General features: G+C 41.6%; 1 protein-coding gene and 1 long non-coding RNA gene across 4 annotated transcripts in view; one reads left to right on the forward strand and one right to left on the reverse strand.

The window, feature by feature from the left end:
* Positions 1-22,501, reverse strand: part of PTPRQ (protein tyrosine phosphatase receptor type Q) — a 106,604-nt gene that overhangs the window by 72,632 nt on the left and 11,471 nt on the right. For all 3 annotated transcript variants that reach the window (XM_081878558.1, XM_081878557.1, XM_081878556.1), the window contains exons 13-24: positions 21,954-22,083; positions 18,915-19,065; positions 18,722-18,828; positions 16,341-16,438; positions 13,754-13,919; positions 11,710-11,970; positions 10,592-10,752; positions 9,590-9,701; positions 8,730-8,956; positions 4,249-4,318; positions 3,510-3,709; positions 1,164-1,398 (exon numbers count right to left, since the gene is read on the reverse strand). In XM_081878558.1, the coding sequence (XP_081734684.1) occupies positions 1,164-1,398; positions 3,510-3,709; positions 4,249-4,318; positions 8,730-8,956; positions 9,590-9,701; positions 10,592-10,752; positions 11,710-11,970; positions 13,754-13,919; positions 16,341-16,438; positions 18,722-18,828; positions 18,915-19,065; positions 21,954-22,083 (1,918 nt within the window). The remainder of the gene's footprint in view (positions 1-1,163; positions 1,399-3,509; positions 3,710-4,248; positions 4,319-8,729; positions 8,957-9,589; positions 9,702-10,591; positions 10,753-11,709; positions 11,971-13,753; positions 13,920-16,340; positions 16,439-18,721; positions 18,829-18,914; positions 19,066-21,953; positions 22,084-22,501) is intronic.
* On the forward strand, positions 1,125-22,446 carry LOC309351200. Its single transcript, XR_014160746.1, has 6 exons — positions 1,125-1,236; positions 11,448-11,560; positions 14,305-14,424; positions 18,951-19,007; positions 22,008-22,100; positions 22,255-22,446. It is a non-coding gene; the product is annotated as an uncharacterized lncRNA (long non-coding RNA).

Below are 22,501 nucleotides of genomic sequence, written 5' to 3' on the forward strand. Positions count from 1 at the left end.
AAAAAACGTAGCAGACCATTTGCTAAAAATAATCTTGGGAATGAATTCAAACTGTCTCAAATATTCGCTTGAACACTTTGTTAGTGATATCCCTGACATATTGCTATTTCTGCACAGCTGACAAAATGTTTCAGCTGCTTGAAGTGTGACAACGATTAGGTCAAACACGACATTATTCAAAGGCACTGCTGGACATGAAAAAGGACAAATATTTTATATTACACTCGCTGTCAAAATGAGAACAGCTGCTAATGAAAGGAAATAAATCTCTCATCAATTCAAAGGATTTTTAGGTGCTTATTGAAGATGATGCCATCCTGATGCCAACTGTAAGGGCATTCCCCACAATTAATGCATTATTCTAAAATGTTAATCTTGAAGTTGGTTAAGCAGGACTGCAGTTCTAGTTGGGAGACATGTCTTACTCAGTGAACCATTTCAGGGTTTATATCGTGGTTAATCATTTCCCATCCTCATTTATTCATAGGAACTCACTGCATTCTAAGGTGTTAACATGCTGTGCCACCAAAACATGAAGATATTTGTAGAAAAGTAGAAATAGTACCCATATGCTATCCCTAAGAAGGCAAATAGCAGCCAAGGGGTGGAAGTTCAGAAAAAAATAACACTGGGTGAAAACGTTAAACCCACTCCTAGTATAAAGGCTGTTTTTCAGAAGCATTAAAAGAATTACAGATCTCCAGCATCTTATCTACTTTGACTGTTAAATGGACCCCATTGTGGGTTCTTTATTGCCATGTTTGTTGTGCCTGCAGAAATTAAACCTTTTATATGTCTTTATAGGAAACTGCAGGCTTTCCACAGGCAGATGGGCCACTGCTCTGATTCATCAGGCTCTTCTTATTTCTTTATTCATACATGTTCTCTTAAGAATTCTGAAACAAAGACGTTTTTTGTGGAATTCTTATGGATGGAGTGGAGGGTTGTTGTTCTTGTTTTTTGTCCCTTCCTAACTTTAGAGTGTTGTTGTTTTTTCCATTCTAGAAATTCTCTCTCCCGTGGTCTGCATTCTGCAGCCTTCCCAGGTACCCACACTTCCTGAGACCCCCAAGACGCTCTCAAGTTGGGCTTTTGTGTAAGCATGTGAAGCCAGGAAGACTGCCTGCAGTATAGCTGACATCTCCCCGCTAAAAAATACATACCTGATTCTGGTGTCCTGACAATTGCACTGTCAATATAACCTGCTTCGGTGGTAACTGCAGAAACTTCAAAAAGGTAAGTCGTGTATGGCCTGAGATTAGTCACAACAAAACTGATAGGTTCATTCCAGACAGAGATCATTTTGCTGGGAGCAACTGTACTTGGTGTCAACATAGTAGTTTTACTAGAAGTAGTTGAGGGAGTCGTAGTGCTCCACAAAAATGATTCACTGTTATCCTGTAAAGACAAAATAACTTAAGAATAACAATTAGCTTCATGCTACCTACAACATGATAAATACAGAGTCAATAGGAATGTTAATTATGCGTCCAAAAGAAGAATATAACAAAAACTTTCATTAAGAACTCTCTAGGCAGCACTATAAATAAGGGAAAAGAATAAAAACCTTAGCTGCATATTGCCATTTTTTGGTGTAATTTCCATTTATTCTTTTGCCAACTCCAATACAGGCTATTTCCTAGGCAAGTACAAAATGATGCAGCTCAAATTACTGAGTTCTGCATCAACACTTGCAATATACTATTAATGGACCTGCATACACCTCTGGTTTCCGTCACGGTGTTCTGTTGCACCAGAAGTGGTTTAGTCATGCTGGCCACATGACCCGGAAAGCTGTGTGTGGACAAATGCCGGCTCCCTTAGCTTGAAAGCGAGATGAGCACCTCAACCCCATAGTCGCCTTTGACTGGATGTAACTGTTCAGGGGCCCTTTACTTTTTTTACCTGAGAGAACCAAACTTCAATTTATAGTGAAGCATTTCCAAATTATATTTCTAGCACTCTCCATCTCTGTTATAAAAAATATTAAGTTAGGTTGCACACTGATAAATGTTGTTGATCTATGTGGCCTGCAACTGCACAACAATATGTAACACAACTGGTGCAACGTTACCGATTGAATAAACAGCACTCTTGATGTAGAACCTATTTGTCATGAAGTTTGGAAACTGTGTTGCCGCAAATCCATTTGCTTGAATGAAATGTAAACCCAAGGTCTTAACCTGCTGGAGCCATTAACGTTATATATTTTACAAGAGTGGGATTCTACCTTTTAATTAGCTGGAAGTAATCTTATCATGTTGATTAATGTAACTAGGGCTCTAGTTATAAAAAGTCAGGCATATAGATGTCTGATTCTTGCTACTACAGACTTTAACTTTCAACCATGATTGAGCAATGAGTTGGGTTATGTGACCTGAATTGATACAAAATTCAAAAGCAGGTCAATGATTGTGTGAGACATAAAGAGAAACATAATGTAAAAAGCATACATTGCCCCAGGTAGCAATTTCCTTTTAAATGGTTCTCATGCTAGCAACACAATCCTATACATGTTTCCTCTTTGAACCCAATGGGTTTATTTCCAAGTAAGTAAATAAATGATTGCACCACAATCCCATGTACCGTATTTTTCGCTCTATAGGACGCACTGGACCATAGGAGGGGGGGAACAGGGATTTTTTTTCTTCTTGTTCTTCCCCTCTAAAACAAGGTGCATTCTGTGCATTCAAGGTGCGTTCACCCAAAGCCTCCGGAGCCCAGCGGGGGTTCCTTTCGACCTGCTCTTTGGGGCTGGCTGGGGGAAGCGCTGCTTTCCCCCACCGCCAGCCCCAAAGACCAAGTTGGGGAGCAGCGCAAAGGTGGCGCGCCGCCTTCCCGCTGCCCCCTGAGCTTGTGGGGCTGGCAGTGGGGGGAAGCACAGCCTTCATAGCCTCCGCAGGGCAGCAGGGTGAAAGCACCCCGCTGCCCTGCGGAGACTTTGCGCAGCTAACCCCAAGCTACAACAGCTGCGCAGCGCTCTGTCTCCCTGTTCTGGCTTTGGGCTTAGCCGCACAGCCTGCATTCACTCTATAGGATGCACACACATTTCCCCTTAATTTTTGGAGGGGAAAAAGTGCGTCCTATAGAGCGAAAAATACGGTATGTTTACTCAGAAGTAATTGCCATAAAGTGCAATGGTGGTTATATCTATGTAAAACTATTTAGCCTTATTCTCCAAATTCTGTTATAAACTTGGGACAGTTTAAGCAGCAGCTTGGGGATACTGTGAGGGCAGCTGCTAAATTGAATTTTTGAGTTGGAACATGCATAGATGGTCCACATGCTTTCGAGCACAATCTGCAGCATTCACTCACTCGGGGGGGGGCATCCTTGTTATCCAAGAGATTAATACAAATCAAGCTGCAAACGATAGCACTGTATCAACTTCTGAGTGAGTAAAGACCTTTGGATTATTTTTATTTTACATGAAATACATCTTTCTAAATAAAAATGCAGATAGATCAAATTATTGTCGACCCATAACCAAAACATTTTACTTTACTTACATTGCATTCTGGTAGCCTTCCAGACAGAAGGTCCTCTACTTTAACAGAGACATCTTTCACAACTATTCCACTTCTTGCATGCTTTACGCTAATTTTGAAACTGGTTATTTTTCCATTTGGCTGCCGAGGTAGAAACCAAATCAGGTTTACAGCAGAATAGTTGAAAGCCTCAACTGTGAGATTCACCACTTTACCTGGAGCTTTAAAAACAATGTAACATTAAACAGACTTCAGAACTAAAACATTTAATTATCATTTTTAGCTTGGCGAGAGTCAAATTTTAATACATGAGTATTCTAGCCAGATAGCCTATACTTGGCAGATGAAATAGCTCATTATAGTGCCCAAACCTAATTTCTCTGTTCCAGTTTGATCCAGAGACTGGCTCATCAATGTATTTCTAAGCAGTTCGCTGATGCACAGCCGCAATCTCTCTCAAGCCCTCACCTTTTCACTCGCAGAACAATCCACCCACCCACATGCACAAAAATGCCAAAAGAATCCTCTTGCTTAATTATGCTAGTAGCCTAGTAAAAATATCCAGAATTTTCACCTGCATAAGGGCAATATTCTTGGTAAATTGCAAAATCAGTAACAGGAGAAGCAGGACTAACTTGTTAGCATCCCAAATTTTCTCCCAACTTTCATCTACTGATCTGCACTTACAGGGCCTGAAGCTCTCCACAGTGACATAATAAGCTAATAAGCTAGATAAAAATCATAACATAAATCAAGTTACCACTTTCTGCAGTTTGAAAGAGAAATGGGTCACTAAATACTCCAATGCCAGCACTGTTTTCAGCAGCAACCTGCAATAAACCCAAATTAGTGCCGTTAGGATAATTATTTTAAAGCAAGAAATAACAGTATTAATAATAAATTATACATTTATTATAATAATAAATTGCAAGACAGCATACATTCCCGTAAGCTAAAAACATATCATAAAAATGGGAAGTTCACATGCACAAGCATCTTTGAAATGAGAAAGAGCTGTGTAAGAGCAGGTGAAGGATGCTACATAACTCCTATTTATTTCAGTGGAGATGTGGATGGCGACTGTATGTTTTAAAATTTCACTGTCAACAGCTTAATCCTGATTGACCAGGCAGGCACATTATGTGACCCAGGAGAGCAGCAAATAACCCGATTGCAAAGCAAACAAGGTCTCACTGGGTGACCAGGGTATGGATCCCAACCAGACAGATACCCCAACCTGAGCTTGGAGGTGCCATAGTCAATCTTCCCCTTAGGCCCTTATGGGGGCCTCCTATACTATGCTGGTCCTGCCCAATGCTATTTCCAGCGTCATTCAAACAACACTCTTCCACTTAACAAAAGAAGACCATAATGTCACTGAAGGAAAGGTGGGGAAAACTCCAACCAGGTGCAAATCAGGTTGAGAGAGAAAAAAATCTATCTGGCCCTGTCAATGAGCAACCCAAAAATGTTCAGTGAAAACTCAAACATGAGGGTGTGTGAGCAGGAAGCTCTCAAGGCGAAATGGCTTTGAGCTCCAGAGGAAGCAGCCTTATATAGGCTTCACCTCCCCCTTGGAAGGCTCATGGGACAACTTTTTCCCATGAGCACATCACACAAACAAGATACTGGGCAAAACCTTGCCCAGTATTTTGCTGCAATCTATGGGTCCCAGTGTCACCGGGCAAAGATGTCCCATGCTTATTGGCACACAATGAGGCTCATCAAAATCCAGTTCAAACAAAATATTCCAACATTTACTGCCAATTCACAGTAACAAATTGTATGAAGAATAGAGTAATGCCTAGTAAATTAGCACAGAGTGGAAGCAAATGCAAGCCCCATACACTCACAATGTCAATTCCATAGAGACACAGACATATGAACATAAGGAGAGTCCACTGGATTAGGCCAGTGGCCCATCTAGTCTGACATCCTGTCCTGGAGCCTGATTGGTCTTCTCCTGCAACCCAATCAGTTGTTGCATTCTAGGATCCTACTTGCCTATTGTTCTAGGATCCAAGCTTAGTACATAACAAGAACACTATCCTCTCCTGTGGTTTCCAGCATCTGGTATTCAGAAGCATTGCTTCCAACACTAGCATAGCTATCATGGCTAGTTGATAGCTAGCATCTGTATCTGCCTCTCCTCCCTGAATTTCTCTGATCCTCTTTTAAAGCCATCTAAGTTGGTGGCCATCACTGCCTCCTGTGGGAGTGAGAGCCATCGTTTAACTACATGCTTCATGAAGAAGAACTCTCTTTTATCTCTCCTGAATTTTCCAACATTCAGCTTCATTGAATATGCACAAGTTCTAGGGCTAAGGAATTTCTCCATGCCATGCATAATTTTATAAACTGCCATAATTTTAAAAAAACAAAATAAAAAACAATGCTATGCACCAACCTTGAACTGGCATTGGTTTTCAGTTTGGGCCACCTCATCTCAAAAAGTGAACAGCAGAGACAGAAAATATCCAAAAGCAACAAGACAAAGATCAGAGGCAGAACAGGCTTCCATATGAACAGACAACAGAAATCGGGACCGGTTAAGATGCAAAATGACATAAATTTGGGTGGGAAAGAAGGGCAAATTTCTGTTTGCATCCTCAAAGCGACATAATAAAAATAGAACATATACAGAAAGAGACCAAAGATGCTTTAATCCAATATATAGTTCTATGTGATGGCCAATGGTGCAACACATAGGCTGTGCCAGGGGTCAGCAACCCACGGCTCCGAAGCCGCATGTGGCTCTTTTACACCTTTGCCGCGGCTCCGGGGCGGATACTAGAGAGGGGAGGAGGCGCATTGTGCGCCCCAACACTCCCCACTGTGGTGGGCACTGTACTGGCTGTGACGTCGCATGGGGGCGGTGCGTGCATTAGTCACGCACCGTCCCGACGTCACCTTTCCGCCCGCCCACCCGCCCACCCGCTACATTGTAAGGGGCATGTATGCTGGTCACTGTTTTGAAGGGGAGTGAAGAACACACACCAAAAAAAAAGGTAACTTGTTAATTTAACGTTTATTTCTATGAGGAGGAGTAATTCTGAGGGGTCAAACAAAGAAATAATAAAAAAGTGGCAAAAAAGTTATTTTTATAATGACGAGTTTTGTGGCTCCCAGTTTTTTTTTCTTCAGAAACGGGTCCAAGTGGCTCTTTTTGTCTTAAAGGTTGCAGACCCCTGGGCTGTGCAAACACATCCATGTTCAAAGCCAGATGTTTGAGGTGACCATCCAAGCTCTCATTTCTACACCACTGCCAAGTCCATATTTATGTGCAATTACAGGACTGCAGTAGAGCCACAGATAACTGGTTCACTATGTGGAAATGACCTCAAAGTGACACTGTGTCATCTGAAGCTACCCAAAGCCTAAACATACATGTGGAAACTCATATTAACTAATTCTTAGGTGCATTGTTAGAGTTATGGCATATCTTAAGAGCCTGACTGGGGATTGGGAGTGGGTCATGAGTATGGCATGATTAAACATCAGTCCTGGCCTTCCAAAAACCTCAGCTGTAATTGTAGCCTCTGCAAACACAGTTTCAGTGGTACAAGTGTCTCTGACCCCTTGAGCCAAGCCAGGCTCAACAGGCCAGCTCCAGCTCCATAGACACATGAATTTGCTAGACTTAAACATACAAAAAATAATCTCTTCCAGGTATAAATGAGAGCTGCCATAGAACAGAATGGATAAATCCAAGTGCAGTTGTGATGAACCTGAGCTTTCATAGCACCAACATCCTGAAATAATGAAAGAATAAATTCAGCAATGTGCGCTGAAATGATGGGTACTAGGAGACTTATTTTTCATGGAATAAGAGATTTACTTTAAAGAAGAGAGACAGCAAAAGCTCTCAGCTGAGCAATAAAAGGAAATGGGCTTAACCTTTGATCTTTACAGTGCCTTTCTTATAGCCATATTCGCGTTTTGCAAGGAGAATGGTTAATGGTACAATTTAAGGCTCTTCAGAGGAAGGAAATTTCATTTGCCCTATTCATAAAGTGTGAAATATTGTTATCGGATGCTGATTGTGAGATCACAACAGGAGATGTGATCACGTGGGGTGGGATCCATGAATGGAAACAGTGCAAGGATTTTTTTGGCTACAACAAATAAATTAAACAACACTAAAAAGTTAAATCTGTTGTCAAAATCCAGTTGGAATAGAATTGATAAGAGAGGAAGGAAGGAAGGAAGGAAGGAAGCATTTGGTTTGTTAAAGCATAAATAATATCATTCTGTTTAAAAAGCAAAAGTATTCACTAATCTCCACTATGGCTTAGACACAAACCTCGTGAAAGAAGAGAAGACTGTTCTGCTCAAGCAGGGGGGCCTCATTTTTTCTGCCAATTCCCACCTCCCAGTGCTCTCTCCCAAAGTGTTCTACAGAATGTTTAGGGAAGCTTTTAATATTTGATGAATTATTGTATTTTAATATTTTGCTTGAAGCCAGATGGATGGGGTATAAATAAAAAATTATTATTATTATTATTATTATTATTATTATTATTATTATTTGCTTGGCTTTTGTGGGTTGCAAGGGGTGGCAATGAGGAAGATGAGTGCATTTCTTCGGATTCAAACCTGTATATGCTATGTTGTTGTTTTTTATCAATGTACAATTCAAAGAGCTACCATTCAATAATTGACATAATTATTTTTCCCCAAACCTCTTAAAATTGAAAGTGATCATTTTAAAGCAATCTCTGGTTTGCAGTAGTTCAAGTTAACTAGGCTTTTTAATCATAAAATGTTAATAATAAGCCATCTGTTTTTTGTCATAAAATATTTTGGAATTTTTTTAAAAACAAAATCCTCTGTACAAAATGAATTAACCACTGTGGTACAACATGAACTAAAAAGGAATTGCAAAATAGTAAATTGCTTCAATTTTCTTAAGATTAAACCCCCTGTAACCTGATTTTCATTACTGTTGCAATGATCATGTGCTATGTGTATAATAGAACTAGGCTTTGTATTTTGAAGTAAAGACCTTCATATCTATCAATTAATTGTCCATGAATAATGAATGAACAGAGATGAAGCAACGAGAAGGCAAAATGCAACAGTCATGCTTTCCTTTGTGCATATCAGGTGTGCAATGAGAAGGTAAAACAGTGGGTTAATATGGTATCTTTTTTATCCTACTGTTACACACAATAAAAACTATATTTTAATTCGCACTTTGCAAGTAACAAGAAAGCAGGCAGAAAACAACCAAACACATACCTGAATCTCATAAGTTGTTCCAGGGTTAAGATTCGTGAGAAGAACTTCCAAACTGTCTGGCTTTGTTGTAACCTGGGTATAAGTATTTTGCATCCAAGGACAGACCTCTTTATATTTAACAATGTAGGATATAATCCTCCCATTTGGATGTGGTGGTGTGTTCCAAGAGAGAAGAATTCCTGCAGATCCAACTCTTTCCCCCGCAAGGAAAACAGGAGGTCCTGGATCTGTATGAAGGACAGGCTTTTAATTAAGTTGTGCGTGTATACCTCTGTGCTAGTGCATAATAACGAAAGAATTTGCCAGCAAAGATGTCTTTGAGTTCTTAATGTGCAGATAGTATGAAGTTGGCTTTCTTTAGAACTATTATGAAAGATGATAAAATGCCTTTTGGAACACCAAGTGCATTCTTTCCATAAGAATTCAAAAAATGGAATGCTGCAATAGTCATAGACAAAATAGATCTTGATGCCAGTTTAGTTTTTCGCACACATTATTAAAGCTTCCTTAGCACCAGGCTTCTGCACTTTAAACACTACAGATTTTTTGGAAGTGGAATTCCCCAAGAAATCACACGAAAGGAAACTGCTTATCTGATCCAGGAGAACTTGTATTTTGGAAACTCTGTTATAAATAATGCCAAATTATATTGATTTTTCAGACATGTATCTCTTTCAAACGCATGAACCATTTGCTCAAGAAACGATATCTTTCTTAAACAATTTAACACAGAAATGAACAGACACTAATAGAAAGAATGTACTGTAATCTTCAAAATAGCACATTATATATATTTCAAAAGGTATTTTAAAAGACCTTTAAAGGAAATAGTCACGCGCAATATATGACAATAAACTCACTAGTTACATTGGTTGTCACTGTTTTGCTGACAGGTGAGCTGTACACCGAAGAGGTAACTGAAGAAACAGTCACATTGTACAATGTTCCAGGAGTAGTGCTAGAAATATCAGCCTAAAATAATAAATTAACCCAGTTAGAACTACAGCTTACAATTTAAACAAAAGCAAACATTAAATAAGCAGTATTCATATTACAAAGATTCACAACACACATCGTATTTAAATCCTTTTCTTTAAATATACTTCTCACATTATTGCAATATGAAAGTTGCCTATTAAAAGGCGTGAAAAGGTAACACTCAAAGACACACAAGATTCTTCTGCCAAGGAACAACTCATTGCAGAGACTCTGTTTACTGCATTCTAGGATTCTGCAGAATTCTCAAGTTAGTATCTTGCAGCTAAAAACACTAGAATATTCTGTTCATCTTTGCTGAGGCATCGTAGGGAAAAAAACTTGTTGAGCTGTCAGTTTAAAACATAACCCACCAAAACCATTAGTTAGCATTCTTATGAAGTACCTGTGCCTTTGAAGCTCCAATAAAAAACAGAAGCAAAATAACATGAAAAACCATGGTAATGATATATATATTTCAAATACAGGAATCAAACAATGCTCCTATAACTTTGTGATAGCTTAAGAGGGAAATGTTGCCTGGCATTAATGATTTAAGTCTAGATCTTCCTGGCAAGTACACAATTAATGAGCCTGTATTACTCAATAGCTCTGCCCTGCCTTTGTTAAACTATTCATGAACCCTTAAATGACTGGCTGGATGTCTGCGGCGGACTTCGTAAAAGTATTATAACTGTTGTTAAGGCAACAAACCATAGATGTTGAAATTTGCTCTCACAAATTTGGCATGTGTACTTTTGAATTCTCATCTAAGGTTTAAAAGCTTAAATAGAGAGAACGTCATGCTTGGCCAATTTTTCCTATCAGCAGAGCATATGAACAATTGCTGACTATCCAAGCACTACAAAACAAAAGCCCCCACATACCTGATACTCCCCACCTCCCACATCTTGGATAGAAACAAAGCCATGAGGAGGTGTGAGAACCACATGAAACCTTTCCACATATCCATGCGGCAACCTCCAATGTAGAGAAAAGGAATGTGCCGACACGTTGAAGACTCTTAGTTTCTTTGGCTTTTCCGGCTCTTGAAGAAAATTCATTTATTCATTATTTTTTCCCTTGAAATGTACTTATTATGTACACACACACACACACAAAAAGAGCAACCCTTAAGTAGACCACAGCCCCAGTTATTCACAAGTCACCTGTCTTTGTGTGGTGAACAGAGGAGCAAAATCTGGAAATTTGCAAATCTCAAAATTCCCCATAATCTGTTCACAAACATGAACAAATGCACTATATGTAGAAAACAAACGATTATTATATTATTACTAAACACAAATACCTGTGATTCCTTACTTTCTTTCTTAAGCTGTATAAAACAAAGGAAAATTTACTGTCATTTTTTCATTTGAGCATGAAAGCAGCAGGTACTGCAGAAGGCATTTACAGCACTCGTACTTAAATCAAGCGTGAAACCTGACCAGTGGAAAACAAATCAGGTATGGGCTTGAACTGGAGTTTCTCTTCTAAAATACTCTGCCTGGATTACAGCTACAAAGAAAGCACTCATGATCTGAATACTTAAAAAGTATTCAACTTCAGGCTATGTAAAAATTCAGAAGTCTATTCCTACCCTGAGTTCACATAGACTCAAATGCACAGATCTCTTTTGCCACTGAAATCAATGGGTCAGTCCTTAGAGTAGGCCAGTTTTATATGTGCTGCTGAGTTCCTAAGCTCTTTAACAAATTCCATTTTTTTTCCATCTTACATCAGGGTTATTTTTGCAGGACCATCTCACTCTGCATGTGCAACGTTTTCTGATATGAGTAAATGCCCAAATTCAGCAATCTTACATGTCTACACAGTTCACTGGGACTTATTCCCAGGTAAGTGTATGATTGCAGCTTTAAAAAGTGAAGCAGCCCATGTTGTCACAAAGCCATAGACGGTTAAAACCTTAAAAATGGGCTGCAGTGTGCATAAATATTTATTGAACCCTTAATAAATAAATATAGCAGCAGAGAAAACTACAAACCTACAGTGATTTCAGTAAAGGCAACTGGACTTTCAACACTCCCTTTTACTCTTTGCAGTGTGAAATTATAAATCCCACCAGCAGTCAGATCTGTAATGGTGTAATGTGTCCGAGTTCCTAAAATAGTATATTCCTTTGTGAATGTACTGTTTGATACAGACGCTTTAGAATGGGTAAAGTTGGTCTTCTTGGGATTCCATGTTAATGTAGCAGACGAAGTATTTACCAGTGTTAAGGTTAGACCACATATCTTCATTGGTTCTGATTAAAAAGAAAGAAAATAGATTATACGTATATGGCAAAAAAGATTAAATAAGCACATTTAACTTGACAAAAGCACTCAACACCTTTGAAATTGGTGCTATTAAGAAATCCCACAGGCTGGCAGCTGATGACCAGTTAAGTTTGATAGACACCTATTTAGTTTATCAGTCAACTGAACAACATTTTAAAACTTGTGCCTAATGGAACTAAGTTCAATTCCTAAATCAGATATACATTGGCTACATTCAGTTGTGATGCCAATGGCCTAATGTGACCACCTTCCCCTCTCCTCCAGCTTCTTCCACCTCCCCCTTGACATGAGAATCTCCTCCTAAAGGGTAAAGGGACCCCAGACCATTAGGTCCAGTCGCGGATGACTCTGGGGTTGCGGCGCTCATCTCTCTTTATTGGCCGAGGGAGACCGTGTACAGCTTCCGGGTCATGTGGCCAGCATGACTAAGCCACTTCTGGCGAACCAGAGCAGTGCACAGAAACGCCGTTTACCTTCCCGTCGGAGCGATACCTATTTATTTACTTGCACTTTGACGTGCTTTCGAACTCCTAGGTTGGCAGGAGCAGGGACTGAGCAACGGGAGCTCACCCCATTGAGGGGATTCGAACCGCCAACCTTCTGATTGGCAAGCCTAAGGCTCTGTGGTTTAACCCACAGTGCCACCCACGTCCCTTATACCACCCATGTCTCTTATATCCCCTCCTAGTTTGAGGCAAATTAGTTTCCTGGTCTGGAGCTGCAAGATTCCACAATCTGTAGTGTGAGCAGCTACTGAAGCAAACTAGGGTCATATCATGGAACTTTCACGTGCAACAGAGGGGAGTAAGTAAAGGCAGAACTCAAAGCATAGAACCAAACCATGGTTTGCTATTACATCTGAGCATTGTCATGGTGTGACCTTGGGTAAGTCGCTATCCTTCAATGGTACTTATCAACCATCTGGTGGTTAACTGGTTAGCATATCTGTCAAAAAGTCATAGTTTCGTAACACAACAAGTATCACAGTGTGAAAGGAACATTAGAAAACTGGGACAGAAGCGCTAGCATTATAATCAGGAAAACATACACACTATTCCAATGTATAATGGGGAAATAACCATAACCAATGAAACATAATGAAACATTGGTGGACATAATTCAAATTAGCACAGTGAACACACAAGCTAATACTACCAGCAGATTTCCCTCATGGTGGTAGGTCTTGCTCAATAATGGCTGTAGGGTTATTTGCAACAAATTTGCTTCAGGGCTGTGACAATAATAAATTAAATATTTATGCAACCAATAAATTAATTGAATACAAAATTTGGCTAAACTGCTGGAAGTTCATCATGAAAACTGAAGCACACAATTAGCTTTTTGTCCATTTCACATAGGACAGAATTATAAACAAATGGCATTTGTACCCACAGAGGTGGTTAGAAGAGAATATTGAAATTATACCAGCGGTTGTCACACTGTTTTGTTTGATGATTATTTGTTTTAAACCAGGATTCCTGGTTCTTACATACAACTAAGTTGAAATTAACTGAAACCGGCAGTAATGTCAGCAGAAGTCCTCTCCTGGGCTTTGCAGGAAGAGTTGGGGAAGAGGAAGCACATGACCCCAATGCTTTGTTTGGGTTTGCTGAGGTTTGTGCACCTAGTGCTAAACCATGGCATCTGAACCAGCATGACACGCTGAACCAGCCCAGTGTCTCACATCATATTCCAATATTACACTGTATTTGGGGAGGGGAGAATATAAATTATTTCTCAGGAAATTACTTGTAGTGACTTTTCTCTCCACAGCCACACTAAAGTCTTTTCCTTTAATGGTCTTTACTTGAAAAACGTATTCCACACCAGGCATCAGATTTTCCACTACAGACCTGCCAACAGCAACTGCAGTTGTCTGAAGAAAACCAACACTTGTTGCAAAACCATGGGAAAGCTAGAGAAGAAAAGCACATGTAGAGATTATATCCCAAGTAATTTAATATAATTTAGGGAGTCAGTCATCAAGGCAGCACCAGCACCCACCAATAGTATTTAAAACACAGTGAAAGATGTACACGTTCGTGCCATTGTGCTAGTGTCACGTTATAGCCATTAAGTAACATTTATGTAATTTAGTAACATTGTGGTAATTTTGTAAACTATCCACATTTGTGATTTTTTTTTTTTATGGTGATGATTAATCCCTGCATTATCTGAGTCTGCATATGTGGAAAACCAGAAGAGTTAACGCAATGCTCTAAAAACTATATCCTTGAGCAGTTTTCTTGCCAAGGAGAGGAGAATACATTTGGATTCAGTTCCACTTTTCTTGTTGACAGAAGTGATGGAGTCCCATTATGGTGATATTTGAACAACACTCCAGGCCTGAGAGAAAAGGGGAAGTGAATGCCTGTGACCTGTCTCTAGGACTGCTTCTACTGCTGATGACTTTTTCTCAGGTGAGCTGATCAGGGCACTTGTGTATGCCCAGCCAGCGGCAGTGCAAGCCAATCGGGCGCCTGGGGCGGCACACATGCCCTGCACCCAGGGGCAGGGCCAGCCACCCACAGGGCCTCCAAGGAGTCTGCATGCCTCCTCCCACTCATCCACCCTATAGCTCAGGGGGAGGCAGTGGAGTCCTGGGCTGTCAAAACAAAGGGGGGAGGCGTCCGGCATAGCGGCACAGCTCCCCCATTCCCCAAACAGCTCAGGGTAGGCAGCAGGCTTGGGAGTCACGGGCGGGCAGTGCGCTGAATATCACCCCCCCCTCAGGGATGACACCCAGGGCACACACCCAGGGATGACACACTCTACCACACACCCCTTCTTCCACCACTGTACCCAGCCCATTCACGCTTTGCACTGTGGATTTCACCATTGGTCTTGTGCAACATGCTCTCAATAAATCATCCTCTCTCATCTCCCTAGGTGTGCTGTGTGTTCTTAGGGAGCAGGGAGGGGGTTGCAACAGCCTGTATATGTGATTTCAATTCTTATGATCTTTGTGTGCCTCTGTTTACCTGCATCACACTGTTGTTGCATGTGGCTGTTTGACTGGCACAGCATGTGGTGGATGTAGCTGGGGTGCAAAACCCCTGCCCCATGTGTTTCCATTCCTGTGCTGGTGTTTTCCCAAGGCCTTACAGTGCGCATACACCCAATTAGGGATTGACTCTCTGCATTTTGGGTTGTTGTGTACTTAATTCCTGCTCTGCTGGTCTTGGGCCAGCACAGCAGGCATCTCTCTGCCCCTCCAGGCTTCTGAACTGACTCAGGATCTGACATAGTTTTATACCAGTCCCATTTGCACCTCTGTGCCAGGATCTAGTGTGCAGGATTGCCCTGCTCATCAGTCACAGGGCTGTGAAATGCCCAGGCTGACTGCTTCAGGTCACTCAAGAAAGTGAGTAAGAAACTAAAATCACAGTTATAGAGATAAAGGATTTCTGGGCAGAAAGAGGATCTGTCCCAATAGATACATGGGCACCCAGAGTGAGGATTCAAACTTAAACTCGGGCAAGTACGCTTGCAAATTATAATGGAATACAAAATACTAAATGCAAAGCAATGAACTAAAAATAGGGATATAAAGGGAAACAAATGACTAAAGCTGCTTTTTTGTATTGTTTTCATGCCATTAATTTCTAAGTGTGTAATGAAAATTGGATGAGCTGGGCTGATTAATTTTAAATGACTAGTAAAATGATCCCATTTGTGCTGGGCACTTTGCTAGGCAACCGCTCTTCCAAAGCCTCCCTTATTAATATTTCACACTTAATCTCATTTATTCAGAAGGACTGCTCTAACATGGCTGGTTGCTCTGCGGTATGTCAGACAATAATGTGATGTCATTATGATCCATATTAAATGACATTTTCTTTCCACAAGAACATCTATACAAAAGCACAAACAATCTGGAGTTTGTAATTTCCACACATGTACATATTAAAAAAACACACACATTAAAATTCATAAAATATTCTGGGATGAATAACAAAATAGATTTGTGGTTGGTGTTTTTTTCTTGCTTTGCCATGTCAAAGGAGGCATAAGGAGATATTTGTGTTTGTTTTATACAATACAGTCACTGAGGCTACAGTGGATGGTGAGAGTATGGGAAAAGAAACTACTTATCTCTTTCTCTTGGGACATTTTCCCCCCTTTATATATCATCACCTCAAGATGCCTTTTTCCATGCTGGGGAAGAATACATGGATTAGGGCAAGTACATGTATTTTGTTTTGTGTGTGTTGCCTATGTATTTTGCTTTGTTTTCTGCACACAGGCAGAACCTCCTCTGTGACTGTCAACCTATGCGAATGGGGGGGGGGGGAGTAAGTAAAAAATAATAATAATTACATACTATTTTTCTTACCTCAAAATGATCAAAGCTTCCGTTGGACAATTCCCATGACAAATAAACTGTGTTCTCTTCTATTCCAAATGCCTGTAAATCTACGGGTGGATCGGGACCTGGATTAAAGAGATAACATGAAAGAGATAAAATTAAAGAAATTATAATAGTCTCCTTTAAATTTGCAGTTCTGAATGTGCAAGGAAGTAAGGGCAGTTGCTAGGGAATGTGACCTCTTCTCCAATTCAGTTTTGGTATGAATCATGGCTGTGCCAGAATTTATAGATGTGTTGATTTATGGTTCTGAGGCCCAAGAGGTCAATTCAATCTTTCATGGGTTATTTTATTTTATTTTTTACTTTCCTGGGTTCCTCTCTCACGGTCTTTAAAGAGTACAGCCGGATTATCTGTTCTCAGATCTTGGATAAGAATTATGAGGTGCATGCCTCTCTGTAACTCAGGCAAGCGGAGAGTTGCCCTCTAGATGCTGCCGGACTGCAAATCCCATCAGCCCCTGCCAAGTGTGGTCAACGGTCAGGGATGATGGGAGCTGGAGCCAAGCAATCCTTGGGCATGTCAAAGGATCGTTACCTCTGTTTTAGCTAGCTTATCCTTGGGATTCAAGGCATGATCCCAGTCTACTGCTGGTGAAGAACCCGCACATGGAGAACCCCTGTAGGTTAATTGACTGCATTCTACTCTTTCCTCCCACTGTAAATAGCAGGCACAAGGTTGGGGCTGGTTTTAATTAGGACCATGGCAGGAGCAAATAAACAGCTACACAAGAGTGAGCTCTGTAACACACCTGTACACACAGGCAGTGTGAATAATTGTCAAGGTGAATGGGAGATCTGTCGGAATACGCCCGGGGGGGGGGGGCACACACAGCCCCTGGAATGAGACAGACCTCTCTGGGCATCTTCCTGATGAAGCGCAGCCTGGGACGTTCGCAAATCAGCCCCAGGGCGCACCAGCGACACATATCAAAAGACATGTGCACACTCTATCAGCAGAGTATAGCAGAAACAATCGTGGAACGTGAGTGTGTGCATTCTAAGTGTTTATTAAGCAATATACACAGGACAAATCAATCATGGTGTCCTCTCACGTCTTCTCCAAGAGAGAGAGAAAAAGAAAAGTACAAAAGTACAGTACAGCGGAGGAGAGATAAGACTGACTTCCGTTCTCACACTATCCAAGCCTAGAAAGTAAACACTGACATGTGATGTAACAATCACACATCCAGCAACGGAGGAGTGAAATGCTAACAAGATCTGCATGGATCTCTAGCTAGGCCTCCCCTTTCACTTAATGCTCATTCTCTGGAGAACAGCTAACTTACATTGAGACTGGATGGGGATATGAACCTCCCACGTAACCCATTGAGTCTCCACCCACAGCATTCAGCCCGGACATTGACATCCAGCTCTGAGGGTGGTTCCCTCATTGAGAGAAATGAGGTCACATGGAACTAGGAAGAGGGCCTTTTTGGTAGTAGTGCTTGGACTGTGGAACGCCCTCCCTACTATCTGACTTTTAGAAGACACCTGAGAGCAGCCCTGTACAGGGAGGTTTTGAATGTTTGAGGTTTTTTGTCTTTCAATACTTTGCTGGAAGCTGCCCCGAGTGGCTGGGATAATCCAGACAGATAGGTGGCTTATTATTATCATTATCATCATCATCATTATTATTATTATTATTATTATTATTATTATTATTATTATTATATTGTGCTGCCTGGGGACGCGGGTGGCGCTGTGGGTAAAACCTCAGTGCCTAGGGCTTGCCAATCGCATGGTTGGCGGTTCGAATCCCCGTGGCAGGGTGAGCTCCCGTCTTTCGGTCCCAGCTCCTGCCCACCTAGCAGTTCGAAAGCACCCTTAAGTGCAAGTAGATAAATAGGTACCGCTTTATAGCGGGAAGGTAAACGGTGTTTCCATGTGCTGCGCTGATGCCAGCTCGCCAGAGCAGCTTCGTCACGCTGGCCACGTGACCCAGAAGTGTCTCCGGACAGCGCTGGCCCCCGGCCTCTTAAGTGAGATGGGCGCACAACCCTAAAGTCGGACACGACTGGCCCGTACGGGCAGGGGTACCTTTACCTTTTTATTGTGCTGCCTGCGTATGTGCTGATCAGGAGGGGGAGAAAACAGAACTGTCTTGAGTCCTTGGTGCTTTATTTATTTACTAAGGGATTTTAATGCAACCATTCAATTAATCATTTAATCACCATTTTGCAGGATAGCTTTGCATCATGTATCAAAAACTGCAAACAATTAGATACATCCCTCACATGTAGATACTGCATCTGCAGTGAAGTGCCCTCAATTTTATGCTCTTAAATTACAAATGACTGCATGGACATAGTTTGAAAATCCAGGATACAAAGCATAAAATAAACTTACAAGTGCTGATTTTTAAAGTGGTGGGGAAGCTTCTCTTTAATCTGTTCTTAGTAACTATTTTAATAAAGTAGTCCGTGCCTGAGGAAAGGCCATCAAATTTGTACTTCCTGCATAATTAAGAAAAATACAATTAAGAAAAACATTGTCTAATCATACTGTAGCTAGAAAGTAATGTGTTATCTTTATACAATACCTTATATCTGAAGAAAGCTTTTCTTCTTTGCTGTAGTTTTTGCAAGCCAATGTAATGATGTATCCATCAAATATACCCAGTGCTGGTGGCCAGGTAAGAGTTATTGACTCAGAGTCTTTACTGAAATTCATATACTTAACTGAGCTTGGCACTATCAACAAAGATTAGTATGTTGAAAATTAGCAATTCAAGCATATATTGGTAAGCCAACAATTATTATCTCCATCCATGGAGGTTCTTAAGAGGAAGTGAATACAAAATTATTAATGATGCTTAATGGATAGGATTTTGTGCCTGGCAGCCTGAAGTTGGAATAGATGGCCAAGTCCAATTTTCCATAAATAACACCTTACATAAAATACTAGGATTTGATTCTCCGCCTTCTGAGAACAGATAAGGTGCATCAAAGGTAGGAAACAATATCAGTCTTGATGTTTCTGCGAGAGGTTACCACTTTTTTACAGTTGTACAAAAGGCAGAAATAAACAGTTAACTTTTTCAATCTCTAATAATTATACATGTCCTTGTAATTTTGTATATGCACTTCAGCAAGTTTTCTACTTTGCTATTGCATGGAAATAATATTTTACCCAGAAACTGCCTATGCACAATTGAATGTTGGAGTCTTGACCCTCACTTCATCTTAAGACTCTTATACAAGGTGCAAACAGACGCCTTCACCGCTATATTTATATACACACATCCCAGTATGCCCGATTAAAAATATATACCGTATTTTTCCTTCTATAACACGCAGATTTTTTCTTCTAAAAAGGAAGGGGAAATGTCTGTGCGTGTTATAGAGCGAATGTGTGGTCCCTGGAGCCGAAAAATCATGCAAAAATCAAATCGCGGCGCTGCACGCTGCACGGAGAAGCGAAACCTGAAAAGAGGAAGCGGCTGCTTTCCTGCATTCTGCCTCAGGGTCTTACTGCCCACCCTCCTCTGTTTCGTTGCTGTGTTTGCTGAAACGGAACAAAGAGCAGGGAAAGCCCCTCCCCTCCAGGCAAGCTCCGGTGCTGCTGGGGGAGAGGGAGAGAGAGGGGGGAAGGGAGAGAGAGGGGGAGGGGGAGGGAGAGAGGGGGGGAGGGCGAGAGAGGGGGAGGGAGGGAGGGGAGAGAGAGAGAGAGAGAGAGAGAGAGAGAGAGAGAGATGGCTGGCTTGGGTGGGGGGAAACTTTTGCCTTTCTTTCCTCCCTCCCGTTAAATCCCTCTCCTGCATTCTTAGCCAGCTGCTTCTCTGCACACCCCTCTAATGTCCCTTCTTTGTTTTTCCTTCGCTCCCCACTTAAAATGTGGTTACAAAGCATGGATCCACAGGGATCCTCAGGATCTTTGCATTGGGTCACCCCAAATTCACCATCAGATCACATAGCATGTCCATGGCTACAGCCTGCACCAAAAAAATCAGGCACCCACTGTTGCTTGGGGCTGCAGTGGTGCAAAAATGTGGTTTAAAAGCATGGATCCACAGGGATTCTCAGGATCCTTGCATTGGGTCACCCCAAATTCACCATCAGATCACATAGCATGTCCATGGCTACAGCCTGCACCCAAAAAATCACGCACCCACTGTTGCCTGGGGCTGCAATGGTGCAAAAATGTGGTTACAAAGCATGGATCCACAGGGATTCTCAGGATCTTTGCATTGGGTCACCCCAAATTCACCATCAGATCACATAGCATGTCCATGGCTACAGCCTGCCCCCCCAAAATCACGCACCCACTGTTGCCTGGGGCTGCAATGGTGCAAAAATGTGGTTAAAAAGCATGGATCCCCAGGGATTCTCAGGATCCTTGCATTGGGTCACCCCAAATTCACCATCAGATCACATAGCATGTCCATGGCTACAGCCTGCCCCCCCAAAATCACGCACCCACTGTTGCCTGGGGCTGCAATGGTGCAAAAATGTGGTTAAAAAGCATGGATCCACAGGAATTCTCAGGATTTTGGCATTGGGTCACCCCAAATTCACCATCAGATCACATAGCATGTCCATGGCTACAGCCTGCCCCCCCAAAATCACGCACCCACTGTTGCCTGGGGCTGCAATGGTGCAAAAATGTGGTTACAAAGCATGGATCCACAGGGATTCTCAGGATCTTTGCATTGGGTCACCCCAAATTCACCATCAGATCACATAGCATGTCCATGGCTACAGCCTGCCCCCCCAAAATCACGCACCCACTGTTGCCTGGGGCTGCAATGGTGCAAAAATGTGGTTAAAAAGCATGGATCCCCAGGGATTCTCAGGATCCTTGCATTGGGTCACCCCAAATTCACCATCAGATCACATAGCATGTCCATGGCTACAGCCTGCCCCCCCAAAATCACGCACCCACTGTTGCCTGGGGCTGCAATGGTGCAAAAATGTGGTTAAAAAGCATGGATCCACAGGAATTCTCAGGATTTTGGCATTGGGTCACCCCAAATTCACCATCAGATCACATAGCATGTCCATGGCTACAGCCTGCCCCCCCCCAAATCACATACCCACTGTTGCCTGGGGCTGCAATGGTGCAAAAACGTGGTTACAAACCATGGATCCACATGGATCCTCAGGATCTTTGCATTGGGTCAGCCCAAATTCACCATCAGAGCACATAGCATGTCCATGGCTACAGCCTGCCCCCAAAAAATCACGCACCCACTGTTGCCTGGGGCTGCAATGGTGCAAAAACGTGGTTACAAACCATGGATGCACAGGGATTCTCAGGATTTTTGCATTGGGTCAGCCCAAATTCACCATCAGATCACATGTCTGTGGCCACAGCATGAAGCACAAAAATGATACATCCACTGTTTCATTCAGAATGTTTTTTCCCTTGTTTTCCTCCTCTAAAAACGATGTGCGTGTTATGGTCAGGTGCGTGTTATAGAGCGAAAAATACGGTAAATAAGAAAGCATTTATCATTTTCAATTTACCCATTACACAGAAATCTTCTTTTTTAAAAGGATTAGCCCTTTAGTGTATCAGGATAACAAAGTGATGTTTGCAGCGGCGGTATATTTTACAAGCAGAATTTTGTCATTCTTACCTGTCTCTATTTGTATGCTCACAGAAAGGCTGTCTTTATATCCTTCTTTTTCAGTTTTAACTGTGAAGTTATATAGTGAGCCAGGGATCAGACTGGAAAATTCTACCAATTCTTTTGTGACTTTTTGGACCTACAGATCAAACAGAGGTAGTGTCTTCTTTGCAGTTTTGAAGGGGTGTGTGTGTGTGTGTGTGTGTGTGTGTGTGTGTCAGCACATTCAATGCATATGTAATTCTTGCAATCAACATGTGCTGTGACCTCATCCTGCACATATTAATCACTGCCCCTATTCACACTGTAGGACCTGTGCAAGCTGAATGGCAGGGACTGGAGACTACAAAGTCTTTCGTCTTTCCCGGTGAACTTCTGGCTTTGCAAGCACACAAGTGCCAAGGGTTTGAGAACCTAGGCACATACATAATATCAGCTGGAAAAATGCATTCAAAACAGCAATACAATAGTAAAATGCCTGTGTGGGTTCATCCCTTTTTAAAATGACTATAATTTACTTGACAGCAGTGATTTCATTGGTGATATAAAACAGATGG

Source organism: Podarcis erhardii (assembly GCF_964252035.2).
Source record: "Podarcis erhardii genome assembly, chromosome: 10".
In the NCBI taxonomy this organism is placed as follows: Eukaryota; Metazoa; Chordata; class Lepidosauria; order Squamata; family Lacertidae; genus Podarcis; species Podarcis erhardii.